The sequence below is a fragment of the Pelodiscus sinensis genome, chromosome 13 (genome assembly GCF_049634645.1).
Source record: "Pelodiscus sinensis isolate JC-2024 chromosome 13, ASM4963464v1, whole genome shotgun sequence".
In the NCBI taxonomy this organism is placed as follows: Eukaryota; Metazoa; Chordata; order Testudines; family Trionychidae; genus Pelodiscus; species Pelodiscus sinensis.
In genome coordinates this window covers 33,848,313-33,872,272 of record NC_134723.1, presented here as the reverse complement: position 1 = coordinate 33,872,272, position 23,960 = coordinate 33,848,313, and the positions used below count along the sequence as shown (strand labels likewise).

The window sequence follows — 23,960 nt, the reverse complement described above, 5'->3', positions numbered from 1 at the left end:
ACATGAAGTATCCATTCTAATTTTTTCCCAAGATGTACAAATAACCTAACATTCACATGACAAGCTATTAGTAGACTGGTTGTTCAGTTCCACTGATGCCCTTTTAAACTGAAGTCTTAAAGGTGAAACCCAGGCCAAAAAAATAAATAAAAATGTTTTGCCTTTTTTACATTTTTTCCTTTTTTTGGTGAAATGCAAACACTGTTTAAATCTTTTTTTAAATATATTTTTCCTGCTTGTCTGTTTCCATTTGAAACACCAGGTGCCCTTGCTTTCCCCATGCGTTACTGAGATCTTGGGGACCAAGAATAGGCATGTCCCAAAAGGGTGGGTTCTCCTCACACTTTTGCTGTGGCAAATTATCAGGCACCCCCTTAAACTCCATGGATTACACTGGTGTAAAATGAATACGAGAGGAAAATCAGCCCCTCGGTCTTAAACTACCTCCATAAAATCAGGGGGAAGCTTAAATTTATTTGCTAACTCACAAGGTAACACTGTAATATTTTATGTACTTCTACAGCACCTCGCACAATGGGACAGAACCTGGTTATGGCCCTTTAACGGGGTTTTCTCGCCACTGCAGTATCTTCTGCTGACTGTTTCAGGAGTTAACTCTGACACACAGTGTGCCCTCCTCTGGTGGTGTCTCGCTGCCCTCGCTTATGGCCCACATTACTCTTGGGACCACAGCATCCTCTTCATGACACAGCCCACCAGACATGTCATGCTCTGTTTTCCCCCTTTCAGGAGAACTGCAGTTGAGTCCAGTGTCTGGCCATGTCCTCAGTGGTGAGGGGTAGGAGGATTTGGGCTTGCACACTATGCTGGGTCTCACCCCAGGGACCCTGTAGATGGCCTCCACTTGATGTGCCCCCTCCGGCCCCTCTGCTCATTTCTCTGGGCCACTTTCCCATGGACTTTGGCACCCTCTTCACTCTTGTTTCAGGGCCTCGGCCTGTGAATCCCTGCAGCTGAGGAAGAGCCATCCTTACCTCACCCTGAACTGGTGGCATCATTGCTCTGTCCTGTGTGCACTAAGTTTTGTTGTTCAAGGCAGCCTGTTCTCCTTCCTTGAGCTCCAGGGAGCAAGTGACGCTGCTGTGCCCTGCAGCCCTCCTTATTTGGGCCTGCCTGGCTCTGATTGGCTGCTTCTTGTAGCCTCCCAAAGGCCCTCTTTAATTGGCTGCCTCTTGTGCCTCTATTAACACCTTGTGGGCCAGTGTAAGGCAGATGCTCCATAATAGGCACTTAGATTCTACTGCAATGTAAATAAATAATAAAATAATGCAATGTATTAATCTGCATTACCCAATTTAACCTCTTAGACTTACATACCTGAGCCAACAGAATCTCCATGACTTGTTAATACAACAAAGGCCTTTTTTATTTACCAGGAGTAATGATTAGACCATACTTACATGGATTTACCATTGCCTTCAATGTCTCTGAACCCAGCACATGGAAACCTTATGTGAACAGCATGCATCACTTCCTGCAAGGTAAACTGGTTGGCTCTTTAAAAATAAAGCACAGTCTTTATAGAACTTTGTTCTAGAAGCTTTTATTTTACCTTTAATAAACAGTAAAACACTCTGCAGACACTGGGCAATATGGACGAGGTGGTGCCAACCCACACATCATGTCAGCTAAACTGGGGCTGATAGCTCCATGACATTTCCAAAAGATCCGATGTTATAAAGATGTTAGGAGATGACAGTGACCATGTCCAATCTAGGCCAAGCCGCGTAGGAAATGTGGTGGGGGAACACACCCCTTTCCAAGGGTCTTTCCTGCAACCTCCTGCAATGCACTTGGGCAGCTTCCTTGGAGTGAAGTGAACCTGAGCATTCGCTCCTTTTATTTTTTGCTCCTGCCATGCTATCCTGATAAGAACACAGGCTTGCTGCAGCTAAGCCCCCACTGTCAAAATAAACTGCAAGGAAACAAACCACATGGGACCCCAAGAAAGATGGGAGAAGAGGACAGGGGAAGGCATGTCAACAGAAGTCCACAGGAAAGGCTTAGTAGACTGCAGAGCAGCAAGTCCAACCCCTTTGCTTTCAGTTGCCTTTGCAATAAATATGAAAGTACTCTAAAGAAAAGGTGAAGCACAAACTATCCCAAAAAATCAATGCTCCTAGTTCCCTGCCCATTCATTCATTTTTCAGGCCGGAGAAGCATTAGTTTCCAAAGGTTCTCCCTGCTCAAGACTCTCATTGAGAGGGGCTGGAATGTGATGGGGAGAGGAATGAATGTCTAGGCTCTATTTCCAGCCCTGCTGTTGAGTAAGGTTCCCTAACCCTATGAAGATTTTTGCATGTACTTAGCTTTCAGCTGCATGGTCCTTGAGTAGAGGTCCACTGAAGTTATAGAATTGGGTCACAAGTGTATAATCTTGACACGACAGCTCATCACTTGGTGCCCCCTGAATCCTCCCCGTTAAAGCGAGGACCGTAATACTTGCCTCAGTATGAAGGGTCGGCAGCACATCCATTCTTGGACACAAGTGTCAGTGGTAAAACTTTTGAGGTCCATGGTGATTTTTCAAAAAAATTGAATAACATAGCCCTCACCCTCCACCATCCATCTCTAAGCATGGAAATTCTGTCAAGTGTCCATCATGTAACTTGGTGATGCCAATCCCTACTTATTATGAACAATTTACCATTGCTAAAGTTGGTGCATTTTCTATACATGATGACTGCTGGATCTGGTATTAAACTTTGTCTCTTGGGAAGAGATTTTCCAGCTCCTTCAAGGCCTTTGACAACTTCAGCGTTGATGTAGGGATAGATTGTGATAGTGCATAATGTATTAACCAGTTCTTGGTTCACCTTAGCTTACAATGACAACATTCAAGAGGAAAAGAATATTGAGTGCCCGGCTGGCCGGTACTTTGTTCAAGATGGAAAGGAAAGTGAAGAGAAGAAAGCCTGCCAGTTCAAGCGCTCTCAACTGGAGAACTGTTCTGGGATTGAGGATCCTACGTTTGGCTACTCTACGGGCCAGCCGTGCATCTTACTGAAGATGAACCGGGTATCGAAAAACCTGGTCATTTTAATTCCTTCCTTGGATAGTACTATAAATTAATTATTATGCTGAGTTTGAAACTAGGCTAATTTTCTGAGCTAGTACAATCAGCTCTAAAATTAGATCCCCACATCAGGTGGAAAATAGCTTCATTCAGAGGAAGAGACATTCCAACAAAGAAAATTTGCAAAGCTCCTGGCACCTTGATTTGGTCAAGAAGCAGGCAACAGGAAGGTAATTCTTTGTTGGGATGTCTTTCCAGGCATTAAGCTATTTTTCGGAGGTCATGTCCCCTATTCTGCTCTCTTTATAGTTGTGCATTTTCTAAAGACCAGTGCATAATCTGAAATCTTTAAATATCCTAGAATCAAAGGGCAAGTTGCTGGCAAAATAAATGTAGAATACATAAGCTGCTTGGAAAAGCTTTGAAAGAACGAGGGGCTGGCCTTTTGATTGTGATCGTTGTAGTAATTTTCAATATGTGATGTATCGGCTCATCTGTGTCAAGCTAAGATCAAATGGTCATGTGAGGAAACAGCAGAAATTAGTTGCCTAGTAGACCTGGCTCTTTCTGAAATGGGTGACCACCAAAGTGGAAAACTTTCAGAAAATGTTTTTGTTGGGGGTGGTGTCCCTTCATGTAGAGTTCACTGGAGAGCCTCACCTTGAAGGGGCAGAAAGCCTGTTAGTCTTCTCCATTCCTGAGTTCTGGGGGGGTCAGACCCACAAGGAGGACAAGTGGGCAGGTGCATCCTCCCCCCACTTTGGGGTGAATGACCCCACTGGCTCATGGCAGAAAATGCCTCCAAAGTAACTTGCATTGGTTTGCAATCTGATCAGCTAAATAAGCTTAAGAGGGAGAGAGAACCTCTGGAGTGGGATGGTGATAGCGCTTGGGTGTCACAGGACAAGCTGCGCAGCTCACAGTTGCATGAATGCTTTTCTTTTCATAGATCATAGGCTATCGGCCTGGCTCTGGGATACCGGTGAGCGTGAACTGTGCCATTCAGGTAATTCTTTCACATATGTTGAGTGTTTTTTTCAGAAAGGGCCTTGCTGCCTCTCCCACTCCGTCCCTGTTGGTGATGAATTGCAATGCAGTTACAAATGTTTCACCAGCCCCTGTGTGAAGGACATTGTAGGGACCACTGACTGAGCGAGGGCTGCAGGTTTGCAAAGCTCTGTGAAGGTAGCTAGTGCTGAGTGTTATCTTGCCTCTCTCCATTTGGGACCTGATCCCGTGTGAGCTGCCAAAAACATCATGGGAATGCTGAGCCCTTCCAGCTTCCTGGGATGCCAATAGCAGAGGGTTCATCTTCAGCTCCACCCCTCCTAGGAACAGGTACACAGACAGAGAGGGGCTGAGACTGCCCCCTCTCTGTCCTTGACCCAGCACTCAAGGCCTGGTAAGTCTTCCTCTAGTTTCAGTGGGAACTGGCCCAGGCCTTTAGCTAGTAACAACGAGGCAATGAAGCCTGGAGACAGATTTATAGGAAGTAAACATGAACCTTTGTCCTGTTTGTTATTGTGCACTTGGTTCTCTGACGCATTCCAGCAACAGCTGGTGCTACGGGTAAGCACTCAGTATAAAAAGGTGACAAAGTACCTAGGCCTTTTGTGCTGGGGTCTCCAGAGATGCCTGCCAAAGCCCAGTTGTGTTGTTGAGCTGAGGGGAGCTGTACTGTACTGCCCACACATACTACACACCTGCTTATTTTTAATTACAGAAAGGCAATGAAAGTGCTCTTAGATCAGTGGACTTCTATCCAGGCAATGGAACATTTGATCTCATGTACTATCCATACTATGGCAAGCTCACTCACGTAAGTAGAAACTTGGGGGCTAATTCTCTATTGGCTTCCCTTTAATCTCTCCTTGGGGAAGGAAGGGGGCAGGACCCAACAGGGAGACACTGTGAGATCATAGTTGGCAGGCTGTGGGCTGGTAGTTAGGACTTCCATGTTATATTTCTAGCTCTGACACTGACTTGCTCTGTGAGCAACTTATGTACCTCAGTTTCCTCATCTGTAAAATAGGTATGATATTTACCAGGGGCTCAGTTCTATTCAGTTTGCTGACAGCAGTAGTGCCATAAGCTGAAATTTTCCAAAGCAGCCATTGATTTGAGGTGGCTGGGCTTTAAAATGCCCAACTTGAAATGGGTAGGGCCCTGTTTCTTACAACATGCTCAAGTTGGGCAGAGAAAAACTGAGTTACCCCAAATCAACTTCCGAAAAGGTTGGCCCTTGCTTTTAATGGACCTATTTACATCTGGACTATTGTGTCCAGTTATGGGCAGAACATTTCAGGAAAGATGTGAACAAAAATGAAAGATGTGGAAAACATGATCTATCAGGAAAGATTGAAAAAAATATATAACATTTTTCAAGTATATAAAAGATGGGTTACACAGAGGAGAGTGGAATAATTGTTCTCCTTAATATCGGAGGCTAGGTCAAGAAGCAATGGGCTAAAATTACAGCAAAGGAATTTTTGGGTTGGACATTAGGCAAAAGTTCCTGTCAGGGAACAGTTAAGCACATGAACACTGGAGAGAGGATGTGGAATTTACATCAAGGGAGGTTTTTAAAAACAGGTTTGACAAGCTCTCTCAGGGATGGTCCAGTTGTTACTTAGTTCTGCCTTGAGTGTAGGGGACTGACTAGATTACTTAGTGATAGGGTTGCCAGATGTCCAGGTTTTGACCAGATCACCTGGTTGAAAAGGGAACTTGGTTGCTCCAGTCAGCACTACTGACTGGACCATTAAAAGTCTGATGCAGTGACAGATTTAGAGTTGGTGGGGCCCTGTGGTCAAGCTTCCAGCCACGGGGACTCTGTGTGCTCCCTCTGCCCTACCCTGTGCACTAGCTCCACAGCCTCGATTGGCCAGGAATCAAAGTCAGTGGGAACTGCAGGGGTGGCCTGAGGCAGCACGCAAAGCCTCCTGACTCTGCCTCCGCCTAGGAGCCAGGGAACATGGTGTCACTTGCATGGGGCCACCCAAGGTGAGCACTACCTGGAAGCTGCTCCCCAACTGTCTGCCCCTACCCTGAGACTCCTCCCACACCTAAACTCTGTCCCAGAGCCTGCACCCCAAACCTCCCTCTGCGCCTCAAACTCCTGCCCCCAACTCAGAACCCCCTCCTGCATCCCACACCCCTTTGCTCCAGCCTGGAGCCCCCTCTTGCACCACAGATCCTCCTCCCCAGCTGCACCCCAGAGTTCTGCCCCCCCAGTGAGAACCCACACCCCCTCCTGCACCAGCCCAGAGCCCCCTCCTGCATCCCAACCTCCTCAAATCCAGCCCCACCACTGCCCACACCTTACTCCTCCAGCATCCCAATCCCCTGCCTCTGCACACAGCCCCCTCCCACATTCCAAAGTCCTCGGCCCCAGACCAGTGAACTCTTCTGCACCCCAGAGGCCCTGGCCCCAGTTGGAGTCCTCATCTCACTCACCCCAACCCGCTGCTCCAGCCTGGTGAAAATGAGTGAGGGTGGGGGAGAGTGAGTGACCATGGTTTCTGTGTGGAGTGAGCAGGGGCCAGAAAAGGGTTGGGGCCATGGGAGAGCGGCCTGGCAAAGGTCTTCAGTTTTGTGTGATTAGAAAGTTGGCCGAGTGAGGTTCCTTCTAGGCCTACACCTCTAAGATTCCATTTGGTGCGGGGAGGCTTAGATGAGCAGTACACATTCAAATAAGAGTTCAGAAAATTAGTTGAGGAAAAAAAAACCCATCACATGACAGGGAACCAAAGTTGTTGAGCAAAAAAAAAAATTGGACAGAGGCCAATACCAGACACCTGGCAACCCTAGTTCAGATTGAGATGTGTGAGCAACAAAATTCCCATTGTAAAAAAAACCAAAAGGAACAACAGCTCCCTTGTGAAACATAAGATGCATGCTCCAACCTTGATTTTTCAGGAGCCTGTACCTTGGGCACACGGATCACAAAGAGCATGATTATTTTTCATTATTATTGCAGACAAAAAAGCCACAATTTAAAGTGGCCAAAGGTATTTTATAACCTCATTAGCCTTTCCTTCTGATCATGGAAGGCTTGAATAGTAGCAAATCAATCCATAAGGAATATTATATTAGGAACTCAAATGTGTCCTCATTACTTTCAAACACATTGGGTCAGATCTGCAGCCTAGCACAAATTAGCTTTCCTAATCCTTGTAGCATCTGTACTGCTAAATCAATTGACACCACAGCAGTAGCAGGGCCCTTTCTCCGAACACTGTTTCACTGGCTGGGGCAACAAGATATTTGATGTTTTTCCTCCCTGCTCAATTGTTGTGCTTATCCAGTGCAGGACTGTAAATTCCTGTTTAACCAGTTAAGCGGTTAACTGCTTAATGAGGATCCCATAGGTGGGGGCTCCTTCAGCACAGCTGGGCTGGCGATTAACCAGTTACATCCCTAATCCAGTGTCTCGCCTTTTCAGATCAACTACACCTCCCCACTGGTGGCAATGCACTTCACAGATGTGAAGAAGAATGATATTGTCCCCATTCAATGCCGACTGAAAGGGGAAGGAATTGTGAATGATGCGAGTAACGATCGCTTCCTGGGCCGAATCACCTTTACACTCAGCATCGGAATGTAGCCCATGTATTCATTGGGCACTTTGTTTAACTCTGTTGATGGCAATCAGGGGCTTCCGCACCCCTTTGAATCCATGACATCAGAATATAGCACCTTTTGTGCTAGGGAAACAGACACCTTGTTTCCCATATAACTGAGACGTCTTTATTGGACTTTTTAAAATATATATTTATAGCTAGAGCCAACTGTCATGTAATATACACAGAAGAGCTACATTTTAAAAATGCAAAGGGCCTAACAAATATTAATGGTAGCAAAGATCCAGCCTTTTAATTACAGGTAGAGAGGGCCCACTAGCAATTTCAAGATTGATTTTAAATACTTACAGGATGTTTTAATATTATTTTCATAGGGTCACCTCAAAAGGAACATTCCTGACCTTTTTATTTTTAATTGTATCTGCAGGTACATTTCCCAGGTAGACACGACACTAATCGTTTGTCTGGGGTATTCCCTTGATTCTTTGGGTTACATGTGTAAAACCAATAAAAAGGCCCATCTCAAAATCCCTTGAGCCCAGACAGTGGGGGCCACTGGGGACCTCATCCCAACTCAGCCCAGCAGCATTCGCAGGGGTAGCATCAAGCATGTCTTGATACAGGTAAAATACTTGTTGCCATTTCAAAGTCATAATAAGGAAGAATGATAATTTATGAATCACTAAGATTGTTGCCTGCACAACTGACCTGAGAGGACAAAGATGTACCCCCTCCTCTCTAATACACTCTTAACCTCTCTTCCCAAGGCCCTAGGAGTACATTAGACTGAAAGCTTTTCCACCCTACTCCCCCCCAGCATCTCTCACTGGCAGAAAGAGAGTGCTGGGAAACAATACAAAGGTGTCCTTCTGCCCAGCCCAGAGCTGGGAATTCAAGCTGACTCTCTCTATGGCAAGGCAGAGTCCTGCTCACTAGTACCACTCCCCCACCACAAAACCTTCCAAATCCTTCACCCCTCAGAAACCAACAGATCACAGTGATAATGTCCCTTAAAACCAGAGAATTGTGAGGAATTGTGGAGCCTGTATCTGTCTGGGTGAAATTAACAGTGTGATATCATTCTTAATATATTGTATGGGGGTTTTCTTTTATACCTCCTGGTGTATGGCCAGTTGGTTAAATAGGCACCATCAATTCCACCTTCAGAATCCTCACAAGGATTTGTTTCACCCGTCGTTGTTTAGATCAACCTCATGGAAACTGTGCAGCTTGTTTATATGGGGTTGCTTGGGAGAACAAGATTGTCAGTGTTGCTGTTACTTTAGGGTTCATCAAGAGTGCTAGGCTCTGATCTTTGGTTTATTATTGTAGGGCTTATCACAAATGGTCGGTCTGGCTATTGAGAAGTTCTGCCCTATACAATGACTAACAACTGTACGTGTCAGGGGTGGTGGTGTCAAATTCATTCACTGATTTTGTAAGTCAAAAGAGAAATGAATATTTTTGTCTGACAGTCCTGCAAATTCACATTGAGCCCTGACAATTCAGCAGTCTTTCTGCTGTGCACACCTGCATTAATAATGGAGGCAATGCAGGCTAAATTCTGCCCCCAGCTACATCTGTGTAACCCCACTGGCTTCAGATCATGTTCATAATGACACTTGTGTAACCCTGTTAACCTTAAATAGAGTAACAGCCTTTCCTCCTTAGTTCTCACCCTATGCTTTAGAAATTGGGGTTCTCCCTTCTGGTAAAGCTGTGGCATTGGGGGTTTTACCCTCTGTTCCTATGCTATATGCCAATGTATTGCTGAGTGCCCTACAGATCTGACTCTCTTCCCCTTTTGTTTCAACATGATGAGATCTGTGGCATTACACTCTGCACAGAGGTTCCCACCACTATCAAAGAAGGTTGAATGGGCTTGTTCTGAGACACCTTAGTGCTGCTCCTGGAATCATTGCACAAGCCAGCACTACTGCTCCTATGGGCTACATGGAAGTCAAAGGCCAATTGGTGCTAGTTCCTAGGTTGACTACAAAAGTCATCACAACACATGGTTAAGTGCTCCCTCTTCTCCATTCCCTGGACAGAAACCCAAGGACTGGGGCTACGTCTACACGGGCACCCTTTTCCAGAAATGCTTAAAACGGAACAGTTTTCCGTTATAAGTATTTCCGGAAAAAACACGTCTACATTGGCAGGATGCTTTTCCAGAAATGCACTTTTTCCAGAAAAGCGGCCGTGGCCAATGTAGATGCGCTTTTCCGGAAAAAAGCCCCGATCATCATTTTCGCGATCGGGGCTTTTTTGCGGAAAAGACTACTGTGCTCTCTTCACTGGCCCTTTTCCAGAACAGTTTTTCCGGAAAAGGACTTTTGCCCGAACGGGAGCAGCATAGTTTTTCCGGAAAAACACTGACAATTTTACAGTAGATCGTCATTGCTTTTCCAGAAAAGCAAGCGGCCAGTGTAGACAGCTGGCAAGTTATTCCGGAAAAGCGGCTGCTTGTCCGGAATAAGTGGCCCAGTGTAGACTCAGCCTGGGTGTCTACGTTCTTTAGCTGGCTATTACCAGACTGTGTATACTCTATATATTATTTGCTGATGCTTACACATCTTGGTTCTACCCTCAACTTCAAGAAAACCAAAGTGCTCCATCAGCCCTCTCCAAATGTGGTACCATGTGCCCGATCTATTAAAAATCAATGGAGGCACACTGGAGAATGTCGATCATTTTCTCTACCTTGGACGTTGTCTTTCATCCAGGGCAGCGGTTCCCAACCTTTTCCAGATGGGGACCCATTTTGACAATTCAGGAAGACTTGGTGACCTAAGGCAATTAAAAAATGGGGGGAGGAGGGAGTGCAGAGCCACCCGGGGAACCACTTGGCGACCCTTTTGAAATGTAATAGCAACCCATATTTGGGTCCTGACCCATAGATTGGGAAACCCTGATCCAAGGCAATATCGATGTGGTTATCGAGCATCATCTGAGCTGTGTCAGTGCAGCCTTTGCTCATTTACAACACAAGGTATTTGAAGATCATGACATTCGAACAGACCCCAAACTTCTTGTCTATCAAGCTGTCATTCTCCCACCACTATTGTGTGGGTCTGAAACCTGGACAACCTACAGACATCTCTTGAAAGTCCTTGAGCGGTATCATCAACTCTGCCTGCACAAGATCTTGAAGATCAAATGGGAAGGCAGGCACACTAACATCAATGTTCTAGAAGAGGCAAAGACCACCAGTATTGAGACAATGATCATCCGTCAGGAACTTCGCTGGACTGGTCATGTTGTTCGGATGCCAGACCATCACTTCCCAAAACAGATCCTGTTTTCTCAGCAGAAAGGAGGATACCGTAACATGGGAGGACAACGGACGTGTTACAAGGACTTGCTAAAGGATAACTTAAAAAAGTGCAACATTGATGTTGGCACTTGGGTGACTCTCACGCAGGATCACTCAAAATAGAGACAAGTCCTATGCAATGGCTCCCTGCATTTTGAATTTGCCTGCCGACATGCTGAGAAGAGGTGCAGGAGGGAGAGACTGGCTTCTAGTCATAGTCAACAGCCTCCTGCTGTACCTGGAAACATCTGTCCTCACTGTAATAGAACTTGAGGTTCAAGGATCAGCCTTACCAGTCACCTGAGGGCCCATGGAACATGATCATACTTGGCAACTAGCAATCGCCCATCATTACCAGGCTGTGCAGGAAACACGTCTTTGCTCATTACAGTCTCCTTCTCCCTCCAGCAAGTGGAGCATGTTTATTTCTAGTATCTGGATCTGTGAAAAATGTATCCCAACTTATTCAACCATTAATTTTTCTGCATAGCCACCCACGTCACTGTGGTCCGAGTACCCCCTCCTGTACCCATAGGAATAGAGCGTAGCCTTCACTACAGCCACATGTACCGTGCAGGCCTCCCTCGTTGCAGCAAGACAACATACTCTTGAAAGTGTGCTTGCACTCATGTGGCTTCATTTCACTGACCCATTTAGGAGTGATTTTTTTAAAAAAACACTAATACCATCTACAATGTGTGTGATGAATGGGATCACTCAGCCCATTATCTTAGGTCATGAGAATAGAAGTACTGGGTCAGACCAAAGCACCATTTAGCCCAGTATCTTGTCATCCAACAGTGGCCAATGCCAAGTGCCCCAGAGGGAATGAACAGAACACATGAGCATCAGAAGATGAATCTCTTGATTATTTCCAGTTTCTGATAAAGAGGCTAGGGCCACCATTCCTTGACCATCCTGGCTATTAGCCATCGATAGATCTAACCTCCATGAATTTATCTAGCTCTTTTTTGAACCGTGGTAAATTGCTGCTCTTCACATCCTCTGGCAAGGAGTTCCACCGGTTGACTGTGTGTTGTGTGAAGTACTGCCTTTTGTTTATTTTAAGCCTGCAATGTATTACTTTCATTTGGTGGATCCTCTCATTCTTGTGTTATGAGTAAATAACTTTTTTATTCACTTTTTCCACACCAAAGAATTTTATAGATCTTTATCATATCCTCCCCATTAGTCATCTCCTATCCAAACTGGAAAATCTGTGTCTTATTAATCTCTGCTCATACAGCAACTGTTCCATACCCCTATTCATTTAGTTGCCCTTTGACACTTTTTCCCAATGCCAAGATACCTTTTTTGAGGCAAGGCATGCCATATTCAAGATGTAGGTGTATGATAGGTAAATTATTAAAGGAATAGAAAATAAGAGCAAATATCTCATGCTTCTATAAACCTTTCTTCAAATAATTTATTAATATACTGTCAGACTTACTGAGTTTTGCCTGGATCCTTCAGAGCAGAAGGCTGATGGTGGTGGAAAGGTGCAGGAGTCAGGGCAGGACCTGGGGATGTGGATGGGGGAGAAGAGGAGGCTGGAAGGGGTGGGGTGTGGAGGGGCTCAGGGCACAGGCCTCTTCTCCCCTGCAACCTCCTCCTAGCCCCCAGGGGCTTGTCTGTCTTTCTTCCCTCCCTCTTTGACACCTTAGGCAAGGGGCAAGAAGGTGGGAAAGGGAGCGATTTGGTGTGCTGGCAAGCCAGATGACAAAGCCCCAGCCCATCAGCCACTCCTAGTGGTGTGGTGGGCCCCAGTAAACACTGCAGGCTAGCTCTTCCCTGCAGGCTCACTGGCCTCTATGGACATTCTCACATCACATTCTTTCAAACATCAGCCCCTCCTTCTGCATGTTATGGAAAACAGTCCTTTTCCCAAGATTTCTGTGTGCCCTGGAACAACCACAGCCTGAGCTTGCTTTAAGTTAGAAGAGGAAACTGCATGCTAAATTTAGAGTCCCTAGATCCTATCGTTTAAGGAGTTCTTAAAGGGGCTGTGTCTACACTGGCATGAATTTTCGGAAATGCTTAAAATGGAATACTATTCCATTTTCAGTTTTTCTGGAAAAGGAGCATCTACATTGGCAGGCTGCTTTTCCGGAAAAGCCCCTTTTCCGGAAAAGCGTCTGTGGCCAATGTAGACACGTTTTTCTGGCAAAGAGCCCCGATTGCCATTTTCGTGCTCGGGGCTTTTTTCCGGAAACGACTACTGGGCTGTCTACTCTGGCCCTTTTCTGTAACAGCGTTCCGGAATAAGGACTTATGCCCGAGTGGGAACAGAGTAGTTTTTCCAGAATAGCGGCTGATTTTGTACAGTAGAGCATTGTTGCTTTTCCGGAAATTCGAGGGCCAGTGTAGACAGCTCGCAGCTTATTCCGGAAAAGCAGCTGATTTTCTGGAATAAGTGGCCCAGTGTAGACACAGCCATGGACTTGCAGAGAAACAGACAGGCATTCTAAAATTTATATATAATTTAAAAGGACCGGACCTCTGTTGGATCCCATGTGATACTAGTTACTTCTCTCCATTCTGAAAACTGACCATTTATTCCTACCTTGTGTTTCCTGTCTTTTAACCAGTTACCAATCCATGACAGCTTACTTTAAGGCTGCATCTAAACTGGCATGATTTTGCGCAGATACTTGTAACGGAAAAGTTTGTTAAAAGTATTTGCGCAAGAGCGTCTATACTGGCATGTGCCTTTGTGCAAAAGATTTGCTTTTACGCAAAAGCATCCATGCCAGTGTAGAAGCTCTCTTGTGCAAGGAAGTGCCAAAGACCATTTTAGCCATCGGGCTTTCTTGCGCAATAAATTAACATTGCTGTCTACACTGGCCCTCTTGCACAAGAATACTTGTGCAAGAGGGCTTATCCCTGAGCGAGAGCATCAGACTATTTATGCAAGAACCACTGATTTTGTACATTACAAAGTCAGTGTTCTTGCACAAATACTCGCAGCCAGTGTAAACAGGCAGCAAGATTTTGCACAAAATCATGCCAGTCTAGATGCAGCCTAAGAGTCTTCACTGATAGACCTGGTCAAAGGCTTTCCACAGGCTCCCTCTTGGCCACAGGCTTGATACAAAACCTACTAGAATTCTGAGGGATGCTCTCTTTGCAGAAATGGTGTTGACATAATGTTCATCTGTGAGTCCAGTTAGTCTGTTCTTTAATATAGTTTCAACTAATTTGCCAGGTACCTAAGTTAGACTTACTGGCCCATAGTTGATAGAATTACCTCTAGATCCCTTTTTAAAAATTGGTACCATATTAGTTACCCTCTGGTTATTTGGTACAGAAGATGATTTAAGGATAGGTTACAAACCACAGTTAGAAGTGTTGTGATTTCATATTCAGGTGAATACCATCTGGTCCTGATGACTTATCACTATCAATTTATTCCCAAACCACCTCAAACTGGGATAGCTTCTCAGATGTGTCACAAAAAAAAAAAAAAAGGCTCAGATTTAGGAATCTCCCCTCACATCCTCAGCAGTGAAAAACACAAAGAATTCATTTAGTTTATCGGCAATGACATCATCCTTCAGTGTTCCTTTAGGAGCTTGATCACCTAGTGGCCACAGTGCTTATTGAGCTGGCTTCCTGCTTCTGATGTACTTAATTTTTACTACTTTTGGCTATCAAATTTTTTGACCTTTCTAATCATAGTTATATTTCATTTGCCAGTTTATGCTCTTATTTTTCCTCACTAGGATTTAAACTTCCACTTTTTGAACCATGCCTTTTTCATCTCTACTTCTTTTACTTTGTTAAGCCATTGTGGCACTTCTGTGGTTCTCTATAGGCAATGTCTACACTCAGGTTCTTGTGGCAGAAATATGCAAATGAGGCTAAGCATGGAATAGCACCAAGCCTCATTTGCATACCTAATGAGCCACTAGTTTTGCAGAAGAGGCTCTTGTGCCAGAAGGAGCTATCTACTGATTAGCCTCATTCCACCAAGTTTAGGATCACTATCCTCATAGAATGTGCATAAGCACTTTTAAAAACTTATAATGGCAGATAACTAAACAGACACATGACAGACATTGACGGCTGAACTTACCTGTATTTTATATTACATCCTCTCTTCTTTCCTTAGGGAAGGGTCTATTAGAGATTCTGTATATCCTAGTAATGTTCTGTAGGATCCATGTACTTCTCTGTACCTGGAAGCTTTTCCCCAGATGTTACTTTAAAAACTGCTCTACAGCTCTTTCAATGGTAAGCGCCAGCAATCTGATATTTTGTTATAGGTAAAGCCCATCTTTCCTGTGTAGGCTTGCCCCTTCCCCAAAGTTTTGCCAGTTCCTAATAATCTAAACCCCTCCTCCCTACACCATCATCTCATCCACACATTGAGAGCCTTCAGTTCTGCCTATCTACTTGGCCCTGCATGGGGTACTAGAAGCATTTCAGATAACACAACCACTGAGGTCCTGTATTTCAATCTTTTCTAGCAGCCTAAAATTTGGCCTCCAAGATCTCTCTCCTATCCTTCCCTACATCATTGCTTTGTACATGTATGACCACCAGCTCCTCCTCAGCACTATACATAAGTCTATCTAGAGGTCTCAAAAGATCCACACCTTCACAGCAGGCAAGCAGGTCACCAAGTGGTACTCCTGGCCATGGCAAACCCAGCTGTCCACAATCCAAACTTCACAGGTATGACATCTCTAGCAGCCTTAGTGGCCCCTTAAGTTTTGAGCGTTATAACTGGGTATTGACCACTAACTTTTTTTTCCAGCACAAGTCTTTTGGAGGGGGTGGTATTTAATCATAATGAACAATCACCACTGCTGTAATCACATTAGGTTTCCAAGCAAAAGACAGATCATCATGCGATACTAACTTTGGTCAAAGTTTTGGAACTTGGGTATTCAAAAACTTAAGTGTACAGACTTCTAAATAAGCATCTTCAACACCCAAGACATCTTGATTTATGGGTACTCAGCATCTCTGAAAAATATTCAGACTTGTATATTGAGGTATCTCCATATACTTAGGTTTAGCACCTAGCTGTAAAAATGTGGCCTGGCATTCACTAAATAGGACTTTGTAGAATTACTCTAGTAACTTACCTTTAATGAGCCCTTTGTCAACACCACCTAGATTAATCTAGGGTAGATAAAATAAGGCAAAAGTATTAGAACTTCCCTCCCAGCAGCCGAAGATCAAGCTGTGCTTGCTATATAGCCAAGGCTTCCATAGGTAATAAAGATCCAGTAATCAGTTTTATTGGCAATTTTGATGACACATGAACACTTTTTATAATTGCTATTGGTTGTATTGGTGAGCTAAAAAGATGGAACTCTGAAGACTGAGTGCTGAGCCTTGCTGCTAAACTTTCATAGAAGTTGAAAGGCACCAGAGCCATGGAGAGCACATCGATATTTCTTTTCATCACCACATGCTAAAATCCTTTTCATATTAACAGCATACTGACTATAATCTTTAGTGTGCAATTATAAAAAATAAGTTACCCTTCCTCCTGTTCAGTTTTATTAACCCCCTACTCTTAAACTTGCAAGAGCCACATTCTGTGAATAACCAAGCAATGGCAGCACAAATGCCACCCATCTGTCCTGGTTTAGTCCTTAACTGAAAGGAGTTTGGGGTAAAAGAGCAAGAGACTGCTGTGTTTGCAAATCCATTGAAATTCAAGCCACACCAGCCCCTTATGCAAAGCTTTTAAAAGATGCGTTCACCTCTATCAAAGAATATTAAACACTGAGCAAAACATAGTCAACTCTGTTTAATATATATACACTCTGTTTTCATCGGCAGATTTGTACAGTCTTTTCCAAAAATCCAGAACACTCAGTTTCTAACACTCTTCATGGCACAGTAACTTTAAAGTGCTTGCTTGATTTTGACTTCTGATTAAATAAAAAATAATTTTTACTTTTAGGAAATTGCCGCACTTTAATAATGTCACCAGCTGGATTAAAAGGATGCAATGCATGAATCTCAGATCTGATTAACAGAACAGCAGGAATAGAACCTACTCATGTCACTGTGGAGGTGATGTTTTGAGGGGGGTGTTTTATGTTCAAAGTAGCCCATTTAGCACTTTCCCTCAGGAAAAGCATTGCAAGAGTACAGTAAAAATGGGAGACAAAAACTCCAATGCACAAGGGTTAATTTAAGTCCCCATCTGGAAAGGATCTAATCCATTCAGAGCTCTAATTCTGTCCCTTAGAAGGAACAGTGACAGCTCATGTATGATGCTGTAGTCAGAATAGAACTAACAATGTGATAAGAGCCTAAATAGTTTCTTTGAAATGTAAGTCAGCATTGAACGAACTTTCCTCCCCAATATTACTCAAATCTAAGTCTATTTGAACACCTTCTATAGACCAACCCCATATATGCTTTTACTAAACTTTGTTTCAGGCACCTATGCTTCTAAAGAAAGCCACATTCCGTATGAACTCTACTTTACATTCAGCACCTCACATGCTATATCCTCCTTCATGGTATCAAATGAGAAGGGAGATTGGAGCTTACTTCATGGGCTCTTTTGACAGTAGGCCCATCCAAAGAGGAGCACTCCTTCTGTAAACCAGTCATTCCAGAAATGAAAGTTCACTTCTCATCTGATTTGACTTAGTTCTTCCACAATTACCTGCATCCATTTCCAAGATCCAAACAATTTGTAAAGTTAAGGCCCAAAGCCTATCTGTAAATCAGGTGGAGATGCTCTTTCTGAACCATTGCTGGGGCAGAAACATTTTAACCTTGTAATACAGAAGATTGCTAAACACATTCCCTACAATGTCTAACCACCAGCTACTAACAGCCATGCAAAGAGGGTTAAAAAGTTGCCAGCCCATTAGGTAGTCCCAAAACCTAGTGTAAGAGCACAACAGCAGCTTCTGCAGATCTGCATCAGAAAGGTCCATGAAGGAAGATGCTCCTATCCCAATGGATCCATTCAGGGTGGCATAATTTAGCCAATAATAACTAGCTTCCATCCTGCTCCAGCCAAACTGTGGAACATGTTGAAGGCCTTTGTATGACAACATTAATGATAAGGTAGGGAGTTTAATTGGATACAATGTACCAGCCCATTCTTTGGTGGGATCACTTCTTTACTATGGTTGTAAAGAACGAGGTTCTAGAAAAATCAGCATTTTGTATACAGGATTACTTTGGAAGAAAGTTTTAAAATTAGTTCCTTCAATAGAAATGCAAGCTGAAAGATCAAAATTACCCTCTCCTTAAATAGACTGAATGAAAACTTGGACCTAGTGAATTCAGAATTTTCATTAGCCCAAAGTCAGGAAGCAGAACCACCTTTTGGTTAACACAAAGATGCTTAATGTGGTCCTCTTTGGACAAGATCAGTACAGAATACCTAGAGCTAGTAGCAGGCTTCCTTAACTTTGTCCGTTCACTAAGATCAGGTTCTTCTGTTCTTGGGCAACTTATGCTAGGACTCACCCAATCCATCTACACAAACATCTTTTCCAGATTGATATCAAATACATTAGTTACTAAGAGAAAACTTCTGGGTTATGTGTTGTAAAAACAAGGACCACCTTTGGATACAACAGGAAAAGCAGCTTTAAGTTAACCCCAGAGAACAAGCAGTTAGATGGAAAACAGAAAAAGGCAGCAGTAGTAAGTTTGCTTCTAGTAGTACAGTAGGAAAGATTTTGCATTTCTTTCCAACAGCATATACAATCCTTCGCTGGACAGCATTCAAACATCTAGCAGTGTTTAACTTGAGCATTATCAGAAGTGAACTGAGTTGCTGCATGTAACACTTGCCAACTGTGAGATTATGCAAAAGAATTGAGTTTAAAAATGTTGCATATAAACGGCATTCCCATCATGTCTTTTCAATCAAATAACATTGCCCAAGGGACAGATATTGGTCCTCATCATAAGTGTTTCCTGGAGCTGTTTTACTTTACCTCAACGTCTTACAGTAGCTTCAGCTATGTCTGTTCTCACAATCATATGCACAAATATACTATCCTTTGTTTTAATATATCTAGTTGAAGAAAACCATAAACTAATAACTTTTGTTAAGGGAAAAAAGCAGCAGAGGCAGCACGAAAGATTATACAGATTGATAACCAGTACGACTTTTCCTTCTTCCAATGACATAAGAGATAAAGACAAGAATGATAAGGAAGCCAAGCGCCACACCCACTGCGATGGGGATAAGAAAGTTCAGGTCAGAATCTGCAAAGCATTCTTCAGCTGTAGAAGAAAAAAAAAGTGAGGGAGAGGAAGCATTAGAAACCAAACAAGCAGGGAGCAAACAGACCCTTTTAACATTTAATCCCTCCCTCTTTTTAAAACCTGTCATTCTATTTTTGAGGAATAAGGGATCTTGCGAAAAAAGGGTTTTTATCCAACAAATGGCCACATCTACATGGGGCTTTTTAGCAGCAAAACCTCTTCCGCAAAAAGAATTGGAAGATATGCAAATGAGCATGCCATTTGCATATCCTCTTCTGCAAAAAAACGTGTACACAGCCTGAAATCACTAGACCCTTCAAATCAACCATTGGTTGATTGAAGACCCACAAAATCAGCTACAGATTGTTTTGCAGTTGACCCCTGTACTCTACCCCTAACAAAAAAGTTGAGTTAGTGGATGGGAGAATTTATCCTGTCAACCTCCCCTCCCCCTGCAGTAACTTGACTTAAGGTATATCAACGCCAGTTGCTTGACTCTAGCCATGTGAATAATGTATCTTAAGTCAAATTACTGCATTCTCAGGCCATTGCTCTGTTTTCCTTGACAATGAATATCCCTGGGTTGCCTACAGCTAGAAGGTTCATTTGAAGTGTTCAAAGCAATCTGTCACATTTGGCCCCATATACCACTCTGAGTGAAGGTGTCTTCAGATCTTCACATTAGCATTCACTTGCAATTTCTTGCTCTCTCCAGACCTCTGGCTCTCTCACTGATGGCAGCCACAACCCAGGACAAAGTATTAATTGAGAGAACATACTAGTTGATCACTATGCAAGAGAAATTTTACCAGGATTAAAGCATCAAAATGGCACATTTTATCCCCACCCAACTGATTTCATTCCTTCATACATCACTGCATTTTCAGAAGTGTATGGAAAATGAGAACACAAAGGATATAGAAAGCAGCACTGTACAGATGGCTGTAAGAGAACCAAAAATATATCAGGGCAGCTGAAAATACTGAACACACACCACAGGCGCATATAGCTTTATTTTTTTTCCATCCATTCAGTACAAAGATCATGGAGATAATCACTTGAAGAATTAAGTAACTCATTGAAATCAACAGCATCATAAAAACATTTGTTGTAATGCCACAGTGGTTTTGCACAGTTTTTGGAGTACACATTAATTCTTCTGTTATAAATGATAAATTCAGAGTCAGTATGGGCTTCTGAGCATAGGATTCAGACTTAGCTCCAATGCCAACTCTAATCCCTTGGCAAGTTATACAACAGTCCTAGCTCACTTTCCCTATTGGTAAATTAGGGAGAAACTTACCCTCACTAGCCAATTGCAAGGACGTCATTTAACACTGCTGTTCTTTTTAAAGCAAAGTGAGCATCCAATCCCCCAAGCTATTGGTCTTTGCTGGATGACCACTACCAAGAGGCAGGAGTTAAAATAACTTTTATAGACATGCAATCTAGTTCACCCCAATTCAGGTGGTATGATTTTGAAACCAGTTGTAAAAGCTTGGGAGATTGCTGCTGAAGAATAGGGTTTGTTTACTTTTACGTTTGAACAGAAGATGCATCTTGGACAGATGTAGCACTCTAAAAAGGTAGCAGCTACTACTTAAGTACTCCCCCATAAGTTGAATCTAACTTACAACCATGGCCTGTGGGCCATTTGCAGACCAATCAGCGCACAGCTACACCCTCAGTGTTGCCCTGTGTGGATGTAGGCCACAACACAGACTGCACATATAGCCCACATGCCAAACAGACTGAAAGCCACAGGTTTAGAAGAGATACTGAGACAAATTTATCTCAGATAGACACTTGCTAACAAACTGCCACTTATAAACCCAGCTTTCAGAGAATAAATGGATACAAACTACATTTTCCTCCCTACTATCCAACCAAAATACGTAAAAGTCTAGCCTCTGTGTTCATTCCAATTCAGAGGCCGCTGCTGTGCAGTACAGCATTGTGAAGGGGACAATTTATGGTACGAGCTATTTTTACAAGTGATCACAACTCTTTCAGGTTGCTATATAGTATTTACAATTTCATCTTGGCCACCTGCTACTCTGAATTTTGGGAAGGTAAGATTACGTGAACACTAAGTAGCACATCGGTACTAAGTCATTAATATGAACACAAGCTGATTTAATACTGAAAGGTGCCAAGTAGCCACCAATAGATTAAGTTTACATTAGCAAGGCAGGGAGATCAGGTTAGTTTTCTCAGATCAAATAAATGGTTTGGAACCTAACCTTTCAAAGCTTGGTGTGGCTACCAAGTTTGCAAATTGAAATACGGCTAATTGTACATTGATTCTACTACTAAGGCTGTGTCTACACTTGGACAAAATTTGTTGTTCATGGTTTAAGGACCCATGAACAAAGTTTTGCTATGGCAAATGCACACGTGAATGTTGTTCTCAGCAGGCATGCTCTCCTGCCAACAGACCAAAACTCTCCCCTAGAGGATGGAACTTTATTAGCAAAAGTGCCAACAAGCAGTGTTCACACAAGCTAAATGCAGCATTATGTAGATGAACCCATAATCACTGCAAGTCTGTTGTTCAAGACAGAAGGGGTACATTCTCTGAGGCATTTGGAAGCTATGCAGACTGGCCATGTGAATTCACAAAGACTGTGGAGTTAAGTTCCTGCCCAACCCATCTTCCCTTCTCTTGAATATCAGCTTTGACATTGGAGAGAGAGTCATGAATGCCATTAATTAGTAGCTCAAAAGACTATAATATCCTTAACAGTATTTTTGATCTGTAGACCAGCTGTACAAAGCAAATGAACCAAAGTGCAGTTAAGCTTGCATACTCAAAGCTGTATCCAGAGAACTGCATATACAGAGCATCTTTAAGTTGCAAAAGTCAGTTTTAACCATTCTATTAGAGACAGCCACACAACAGCTGTATTTGACAAACTGCATATAAGGCACTAACCTTTATTAGTATTGGATGTTGCAATGTACGATAGTATGTTAATACTTGATGACATCCACAGCTAGTTTAGTACTGATGCCATTCACAGCAATTAGGAACAAAACTTCATTCATATATAATCACACTGTACATAAGATCATAGAATTACTGATGTGGTATTTTTGGCAGCACTGTTTCCATATCCAGAAGATGAAACAAACTTTAGTATGACTGACCAGAATAAGTCACTCAAGAGGAGTTGTCAGATTCACACAGTACTAATTAAAAATCTGTTTCTTAAACAAGAGTCACTTTCAATAAATGGTTTTGTCAAATTATTCAGATGTAAGGAGAGTTGTTTTCCCCTATAAAAAAAGCTTTCCCGTATTTAAAACTGCTGATACCCAGCATTACGGCGTTTCTTGTGGCCTACAAAATAAGCCATAAGTACTAGAGCAACTAATCCTCCCAAAGCTGCTCCCACTACTATGGGCACAATGAAGTTGTCCACATCTGGGCTGCAGTCTTCAGCTAGATGGAAAAAGGGAAGTTTGAAAAGAAAGCCAGATGAATAGAAATAATGAACATTGCAACCTCTCCATAACTGTTCACATAGCTTTCCATCTAGTATTAGAGCTCTCCTTCAGCCAGACCCTGTTTATAGTTTTCAATGCTACCCCTCCCCATTTCAAAGACTTTAAATAGGAAATCCCATAGAATCCATTGTGTGTGTATGATGAGATTAACAAATGTAATATTCCAAATCCCTTCTTGGAGCTTACCACTTGTCTTCCCCCCACTCCGCAGAACCTGCAGGCCTTATTTCGGCAGATTTTCCATAGTTAAATGGAAATAAGGCAGTGATGCTGAAAACTGTTAGCTTTGCATCTGAGTGTAGTGCAGTTGAAGATGTGAACAGCCTGCTTCTCTTTATTAAAGCTATTTAAATTTTTAATCAAGAGTAAAATGCTTTGGAACAGTCATCCAAGTTTTTGCACTGCAAGATGAGCAAGTTCATTACAAGATGCAAATCTAGTAATTTGCAATTTTACCATCTGGTCTCATCCTGGAAGATATTTCAGAGAAGCTTAAGGGAATTAGGTGCTTAATCACCATTGAAGTTTAGACTTTGCCTAACTTTCTAGGAACTTTTTTTTTTTTAAAGTGTGAAGGTTCACTGATCTTAGATTAAATTTAAACTGCTTTTGACTTTAATCACACCACAGGCTGTGACTAATGATGCCTGGAGGATATGAAAGTGAGATTATCTTACTAATTGACCCTAGGCCAACAGCCAGGAGTCAAAAGAAAAGGATCTTTGATTTTACTCATCCCCCCTCCCTAATCAGACTATTGCCAATTCGATTCTGTATACCAAACATATAACCCCACTGTCAAGTCAGACTAGTAACAGAGGTGGGCAAGTGAAGATTTTAGTATTCACTCTTGAATCAAGAAACATATGTTACAGCATAATTATTAGTGCATGGTGTGACGTTTCAGCTAATGCACCGAATCTGTAATGAAACGATAAGAGTAGTTCTCCAGGGTAGAGTAGACCTACCTATCCAACATTTTCCCATGACATAGCTGTTAGTCAAAAAAGCTCTTATGGAGTTTTGCAACAAGTGATCAATTCTAACTTAAAAGCAATAAAGAAAGCACTTACATCAAGTACTGCATTTGAATTAACTATAGAAATGTTAGGAGAAGTTTCCCTTATTCAGAACGAGTTTTATGCCTGCTCTTTGGATTTCTGCAAGACAGATTTATGCAACATGAAAGTTGCATGCAACCACTTGGAGTATAACTGAGGCAATTGCTAGGCACCTTTTCTGAGCTTTGTAAATGACACCTACATCTTGCTGGCAGTTGAACTAGCAGAATCAGCTCTAGGTAACA

The 23,960-nt window shown here is 42.8% G+C and overlaps 2 protein-coding genes across 5 annotated transcripts in view; one reads left to right on the top strand and one right to left on the bottom strand.

Moving 5' to 3' along the window:
• The window catches only part of ATP1B4 (ATPase Na+/K+ transporting family member beta 4), a 45,693-nt gene extending 22,477 nt beyond the window's left edge, over positions 1 to 23,216 (top strand). For all 3 annotated transcript variants that reach the window (XM_006115403.4, XM_006115404.4, XM_075940988.1), the window contains 5 exons: positions 1,398 to 1,502; positions 2,843 to 3,039; positions 3,987 to 4,043; positions 4,761 to 4,856; positions 7,482 to 23,216. In XM_006115403.4, the coding sequence (XP_006115465.2) occupies positions 1,398 to 1,502; positions 2,843 to 3,039; positions 3,987 to 4,043; positions 4,761 to 4,856; positions 7,482 to 7,643 (617 nt within the window). In that variant the 3' untranslated portion in view covers positions 7,644 to 23,216. The remainder of the gene's footprint in view (positions 1 to 1,397; positions 1,503 to 2,842; positions 3,040 to 3,986; positions 4,044 to 4,760; positions 4,857 to 7,481) is intronic.
• Positions 16,689 to 23,960, bottom strand: part of LAMP2 (lysosomal associated membrane protein 2) — a 23,018-nt gene continuing 15,746 nt past the window's right edge. The window contains exon 9 of one of the 2 annotated variants that reach the window (XM_006115401.4): positions 16,689 to 19,162. In XM_006115401.4, coding sequence (XP_006115463.1) covers positions 19,020 to 19,162 — 143 coding nt within the window. In that variant the 3' untranslated portion in view covers positions 16,689 to 19,019. Of the gene's footprint in view, positions 19,163 to 20,139; positions 22,590 to 23,960 lie in introns of those variants that run through there. The other variant, XM_006115400.4, reaches the window with a different exon arrangement.